This window comes from Kryptolebias marmoratus, linkage group LG5, assembly GCF_001649575.2.
Source record: "Kryptolebias marmoratus isolate JLee-2015 linkage group LG5, ASM164957v2, whole genome shotgun sequence".
Classification (NCBI taxonomy): Eukaryota; Metazoa; Chordata; class Actinopteri; order Cyprinodontiformes; family Rivulidae; genus Kryptolebias; species Kryptolebias marmoratus.
In genome coordinates, this window is record NC_051434.1 from 1,477,147 (window position 1) to 1,484,242 (window position 7,096).

The 7,096-nt window shown below is 40.7% G+C and overlaps 2 protein-coding genes across 3 annotated transcripts in view; one reads left to right on the forward strand and one right to left on the reverse strand.

Moving 5' to 3' along the window:
- The window catches only part of klhl43 (kelch-like family member 43), a 6,089-nt gene extending 5,127 nt beyond the window's left edge, over window positions 1-962 (forward strand). The window contains exon 8 of one of the 2 annotated variants that reach the window (XM_037975770.1): window positions 1-108. This exon is cut by the window's left edge and continues 7 nt beyond it. In XM_037975770.1, the coding sequence (XP_037831698.1) occupies window positions 1-108 (108 nt within the window). The other variant, XM_037975769.1, reaches the window with a different exon arrangement.
- A 1,116-nt stretch (window positions 963-2,078) lies between these two features.
- On the reverse strand, window positions 2,079-4,195 carry rpl11 (ribosomal protein L11). Its single transcript, XM_025010603.2, has 6 exons — window positions 4,118-4,195; window positions 3,862-4,012; window positions 3,661-3,767; window positions 2,993-3,124; window positions 2,794-2,904; window positions 2,079-2,158 (listed from the first exon to the last, which is right to left on the reverse strand). The coding sequence occupies exons 1-6, from the start codon at window positions 4,178-4,180 to the stop codon at window positions 2,129-2,131; spliced, it is 594 nt and encodes a 197-aa protein (XP_024866371.1). The 5' UTR covers window positions 4,181-4,195; the 3' UTR covers window positions 2,079-2,128.
- Between the last annotated feature and the right edge of the window lie 2,901 nt (window positions 4,196-7,096).

Below are 7,096 nucleotides of genomic sequence, written 5' to 3' on the forward strand. Positions count from 1 at the left end.
CCGCGCCGGCAGCAGCGCCGCAACACGCCGGGCCACGAAGAGCCGCAGGCCGGGAGGAACCGGAGCCGCGAGAGCAGCGAGGCCCCGACGCAGACTGCCAGGGCGTAGGAGGGGGCGGAGTCAGGGAGGACTGCTTTTCACTTCAGCAACATCTACCAGATAAAAACAAGGTTGTTTTAATTAAATAAATACGGACTTTCTAAATTAAATAAATTCAAATAAAAGAATCATAAGACATCAGCATGAGGAAACTGCTGAGTCACTGGTCGCCATGGTGATTCCCGCCAAGGAGCAGAGAGAGGAAGCGGAGCTAACAGCAGAAATCACAAATAATTAAAACAAGTCAGAAAAAAACCAAAATCTTCATCTGAAACAAAAATGAACTCATTTCTTCGAGTTCCAGAAAAAACTCAATCATCTGTTTGGGTTTGCAGGAAGGAAAAGGAAGCAGGAAGGTTTTAACGTGACTGGAAGGAGGTAAAGACGGGTTTCAGAAGAAGAAGAAGAAGAAGAAGAAGATGGAGCAGAAAGAGAGGAAGAGGAAGAGTCTGATTAAAAACTAACAAAGATGAATCGAATCAGAGCCGAACGAACGAACGAGTCTCTGCTGCAGCAAACGAGACGATTTAGAATAAAAAAACTTAAACTTGAAATATTTCGTCTAAAGATGTGAAACAAGAAACTAAACTGTTTATAATTTTATTTATTTTGTGGCAAAATGTGAAGCAAAGACGAGAAAAAATCATTTTAAAAACCGATTTAATCAAAACATAGATTTAAATCAAATGTAAACAAATAAAGAATCATTTCTTTCTTCACCTCGTTTGTCAAATAAACTAAGATTAAAACAGTGAGACTCCAGCAGGTGGACAGATTTAAAGAATTCATCTTATTTGTTGTTCGGTTGAAGAAATCTGTGTTTGAACGAAGAGTTTCACTGAATAAAAACTATTTGATCAAAACTTCCTGATTCTTTTGTTTTATTTTAAAACTGACAGATTCATGAAGCAGAAATCTGCAGAAAGTCCCTCCAAAGTTTGGTGGACGGGTCAGAATTACAGCCCTCACACACACACACACACACACATATATATTGTTTCCTTTTTTTTATTAATTTTAACAAACAGAGCCATATTTGGCATTTCCAGCTCTTTTCGAATCACTTAGTTGAAGCAGATGCAGATTTTCTACCTTTCAGGTGATTTTAGCAGCAGCTCAGTGCTGCCCCCCTGTGGTGGAGGAGCCGCACAGCAACACAAACAAACAAACAAAAAGGGGAATTCTGCTCCAATTTGAGGAAAAAAAACTTTGATTTTGGGCTTTTAAATGAACACTGTTCTCCTTATGTAAGTTTATATTTTTCCTAAAATAGTTCAGTTCTGTTTGGAGCCACAGAAGAAAAGAAAAAATCATTAAGAACCTGTTTAAGTTTAAAGAACCGGAAACATCTGGATCCTTCAGAATAAAAACCTCTGATGTGAATAAAAATAAAACAAAATCAAAACAAGAAACAAACTTTACCAGATTCATCTTCCTCCGAAATCCACTAAAAATTAAACATTTTAAACTCTTTTCTGAGAAATAAAACTAACAGATCTGATTAGACGTTTTTATGAATCAGATGTTTTGTAAAAATCTGTAGTTTCTAAAAGAAAAAGAGGCTTGTTTATCTTTTTAAATATTTAAACTGTTTTAATATTTAGTTTATATGTTTTACTGGGATGATTTAATATTTACCAAGAATTAATGTTTGGTCCTAAAACAAAAGTTCATTAATTTCAGACATTTAAATGTAGTTTTTATAGAAAACTTGTTTTTTATTATTTCTTTAAACCTTCTCTCTCTGATGTTTTCTATCAAGTTATTTTAGTGGAAATAAATAAAAACAAGTTTTTAAGGCTGCAGATCTGATTTATCTCCAGTATTTTTACCTAAATTAGGACTGCGGTATCTGATTTCACTGCAGGTCAGAACGAAGCTGAAGATTCTCCGTCCGACCTGCTGCTCCTTCATTTAAAACAAAAACTGTTTTTATTTCTGATCCTTCACACCTGATTTAAAAACCACGAGACAAAATGTTTCTTTTCTCTGTTTTATTCATTTCTTACAAAGATCGACAGGAGCGCCGTTACTTCCCGGGGAGGATGATGCCGTCGTACTGAAAACAGGAAGAGGAGAAAGGTTCAGGTCAAAGGTCAACAACGGGCTTCGAGACAGACGTGGAGCTTTCTACAGAAATATAAAAGATTTATAATCGATGCAACTGAAGGAACAAAACAAACAGATTCTTCTGAGTTTGGGTCAAAAAGGACCTGAAACGTCCTCAGATTTTTATTCACACAAATTTAACTTTTAATTAACAAATTTATCATCTTTCCTTTTAAACGGTTTCAGGTTTCTGGAGAATCTGACTGTACTTCTTTAAGAGATTTAATCTCCTGAAGAGACAAAAATCATCTTCAGTTTGAAGGTTTTTCTCTTCAAAGTGGAAAATAAAAAGAATTAAACTGAATTAAACCCTGAGGACTAAAAGTCTCCTGAAGCTTAAAGAAAATTAATTAAATAAACTTTAAAACATTGAAAACTGAACCTCAGATTAAATCCAGACTCCTTTAAGTGAAAAATGTTGAATTTTTGGTTTCATTTGAGTAACAAAAAGGAACAGATTTAAAGTTAAAGATCCAGGAATCATCAGTTTGATTCCCTGGAGAACCCGGGGTCCGACCCGCGACCCGGCCCGACCTGTGGTTCTGCCCAGACACCAGCTGATAACAGCGGGACGTTCGGACTCACCTTCTGCTGGAACCAGCGCATGGCCTCCTCCTTGCGGATGCGGTGCTTGAAGCCGATGCGGCCTCGTTTCCGCTTCTTGTCGGCGATGCTGAAACCAGGTCTGCCCAGAACCTGAACGGGGAGGAAGGGAGACGGCGTTTGGTTTGTTTTAGTTTCAGAAACTTAAACCAAGCGGCTGCAGGAGGTTCTGGAGTCTCACCACGTAGAAGTCCAGTCCGTAGATCCCGATGCTGGGGTCGTACTTGATGCCCAGATCGATGTGCTCCTGGATGCCGAAGCCGAAGTTTCCCGTGTCGGAGAAGTTGTTCTTCCTCAACTCGTACTCGCGCACCTGAAAGAGCCGCCGATCAGTGACTCCGCCCACTTTTAAGTTTCTGAGCAAAATTTACGTTTAACCAACAAATGTAACAAACATTAAAATTTACCATAAAAGCGTCAGAGCTTCAGAAGATGCATAACTTAAATAATAAAATAATAATAAAAAATAATGATTCTGATCTGTGAACCATCTGCAACAGGTCAGATTCTGAAGCTTCTACAAACACGGATTTAAAAATGGCCGAACTTCTCCTTTAAGTTGGACCAGTCTCAGAGTTTCCGGGACCTGAAGATGCCTCAGCATCAAACCGGGTCTGTGACTTGTTCCTGTCGCCACGCTGACCCGTGTTCTCAGGTAAATAACCAGCCTGATCTCACAGATCTGACATGTTTTAAACCTCATAAACGTGCTTTTCTTCAGCGTTTCTTTTAAGAACAATCTGATAATCTGTCATCAGTCCTCATTAATGTTTCCACTCGTCACACAAACTTGTTCCTGAGTAAATCAAACCCCCCGATTTAAATAAAAAGACTTTGTTATTCGCTTACCTTGAGTCCCTTCTCCAGGATCTCCTCTGCTTTGGCTCCACGGACGGTGCAGTGAACGGCGATCTTTTCATTTCTGCGAATGCCGAAGGATCTCACGGTGTATCGGGCTGCAGGGCGAAGAGAACAAAACCAAAACATTACGATCCAGGTCCGAGACACTGCGTTAAAAATGGCCGCCCCTCCCTGGCGAGGAACACGGACCCTTGGAGAAGACGGGGGTCTGTCCTGTGAGCTGCTCCAGCACCTTGGCGGCTCGGGTCAGTCTGTCTCCGCTCTCGCCCACACAGATGTTCAGGCAGAGCTTGCGGATGCGGAGCTCTCTCATGGGGTTCTCCTTCTTCTCACCCTGGTCCTGAAGACACAAACCCAACAAGAGACAATCAGTCAACAGGACCAAGACCAACACACCTGACAGCTGCTGCCAGGCTGAGGTAAGAGGACCCAACCAGCTGTTAACCTGGTCAGTGTCTCTGTCAGCCTGGGACCATCTGCTGGTTTTTATCACGCCGGTCAGAAACATGTCAGAACATATCCCCGCTAACGCTGTTAGCATCGCACAAATATCACATCTAATTTTAACTTATAAAACTTAATATCAGTTCATAACTACACGCAGTGATCACAGGTAAAGCTCCGGAGTCTTAACGCTCCTGCAGATTTGTATTTAATACCGGAAGTGTCAAATACAAGCCACTTTTACGGCGGCTAACCTGTTAGCATCACTCATTTTTTTCTGTTTAAACATTAATATGTGGCGTTTATTAAACTAATACAGCTCTAAATAAATCCTCCGTCATGAAGTCTGAGTGTCTGAACACCGATCAGGTATTTAAGTAACTCCACAGAGCCGATGATGGCGGATTTCCACAGTAACTTCATGTCTCATCCAAGTCGCTCGATGTGAGCCGCTACTCACCGCCATGTTGGATCGCTTAGAAGAGGGCGCTTCATTTCCGGCGGGAGGCCTTTATACATTTGTGTCCGTCCGGAAATAAGGTCCTGAAAACAACACGGAGCGATGCGAGGGTTCCGATTGCCAAATAAAAGGCAAAATATTGTTTTTATTGTATTTACTCCAACATTTACCTGTGTTTCAATAAAAGTATGTATGCAAATCTGCAGAACAACTCCTGAAATACATGTTTTTATATTTACCTTACTGTGAATGCACCGACTGACTATTTTAATCTTATTCTTCAGTTTTTATTGAATTGGTTCAGATCAGAGGTGGCCAGCCTTGGTTCACGAGGGTCACTATCCTGCATGTTTTACTTGTTTCTCTGCTCCAACACACCTGATTAAATAGTTAAAGTTCCTCTTCTTGTTCTGCCCGAAGCCTGTTAATCATCCATGGATTCATATCGGGTATGTTGGAGCAAAAGAAACAAATAAAACATGGAGGACAGCAGCACTCCGGGGTCAGGGTTGGCCACCTCTGCTCCAGAGCAAATATCTTAAATTATCTTTTAATATTTTTCAAAACTATTAAAATCAGAGGACATTAAAAAACATTTTAGGCTGTATATACATTTTTTTTAAATAAAGGGTGGAACAGGACTTATTTTTCGTAATAAACTTCTTTTTATGCTGCAGCAGTAAAGTTACTGATTTATTTACAATCCACTTTTTCTTCCTCTTGATAAATTCCTGTACTTTCCAAACAAATTTAATCCTTCCACGGATTATTGGTCAAACAAAATAATTTACCACACAGCCTTTTATTTTTATTTTAAAAGGTTTATTAAACCTTAATGTTACAAGACAGGAAGTCAGATAAATTTAGAAAAATAGTTCAGTTCAGTCTTATCTGGTTCAATAATTTAAGAAAAGTTTTCTTACAGATCCAGAAACCAGAAAAAACATCAAACATTTCACAGCAACAAGCAGCCCTCACCTGCCTCAGGTAGGTCAGGAGTCAGAGAGGCGCGAGGACAGAAGGCAGCCGAGCGGGAGGTGCTGCGCTCTGATTGGCTGACAGGAGACCCGGAAGTTGTGTGACGTCAAACTGAAACTTTCCTTAATAATAATAATAATAATAAGATTGTCAGGGTGAAAAAAAAATGGCGCTGCATATGCGTCTCTTCTAAGCAACTCCGTGTGCCGAGCTGTTATTTTGGACTAATACTGCTGTCGTGGTCTGTCCTTTTGTCTCGAATACTGTGTAATTCTATAATTCAGGAGGTGTTTAAGTGAGTTATCGTCTCTCTTACAAAGTAGAATGTCTAAGTCTAAACGTAAGGGAGCACATGCTGCTCTCTCCGTTAGCTTAGAGTCCGAGCTAGCTTCGGAGAACACAAACACAAATGCTTTAATGGACGGATGTCACGATTATACTGAACGCTGGAGCAACTTTGAAGAAGAAAGTTTCCCTCCTCTACCGCTGACCCCTCGGGACTCGCCTGCTCCCAAAAAAGATAGGAAATCTGACAAGTTAAACGGTGACAACATCATTGAAACACTTTCCAAGCTTATCAACGAGAGAGCTGATGGTCTGGAATTGAAGTTGGGGAACCGGATCGAGACATTGGAGAAAAAGATTGACTCCAGCATGGCTGAAGTTAAAGAGTTGAAAGAAAATATCGATCTAATCAGAAAGAACGTCTCCGACTCCGACTCCCGCACCACGCATCTCATGAACCGAGTCGCTGAAATGGAAGCTCATTCCAGGCGCTGGAACCTGAAGCCCTGTGGACACAGCGAGAGGGATGATGAAGATGCTCGTCTGGCTGCTATTAAAATATGTCAGGCTACAATTCCCGAGGAAAAGGACACGCTGGTGTCCTTCATAGATGTCGCCCACCGCCTGGGTCCCAAGACGAAGGATCGCAACGCACCTAGACCGATCATCATCAGGTTCCTGTCCCGCCGACTGCGAGATGCTGTCTGGAAAGCGGCTAAAACATCAAGATTTCTGCAGGACAACAAGCTCCGCTTCACCGAAGATCTCTGCAAATCCGATCGTGAGAAAAGACAGCTTCTGTGGCCATTGGTAGCTGATGCTAGAAAGAATGGAAAGAAAGCCTACTTCGTGGGAGGCCGCGCTTTCATTGAGGGTAAAGAAATCTCCCTTCCCCAAACCTCCAATGTCGAGATACTATAAGGCTCTTAACTCTTCTTTAAGTGAAATGGAAGCTCGTCTGTTCAAGCCTGCAGGAGTTTAGACAAGTAAATCTGCAGTAATAACACTTCGATTTGTTCAATAATATTCTTACTATATATAAGATTTCCATCTATTCTTCTTCTAAGTTGCAGTACTTTCCAGGGTTCATGTGTTTTTTAAAAATTATCTCAGTTTTTCTAATGTTGAAGCACTTTGTGCCCTGGTATTATGTTTAAAGTCATTTCTCCTTATATTGTTCTGACGGCACATGGCACAACGTTTTTGCTCAGTAAGTTAGGGAAAGCTTTTTTTTTTGTTTTGTTTTTTTTTTTTTTT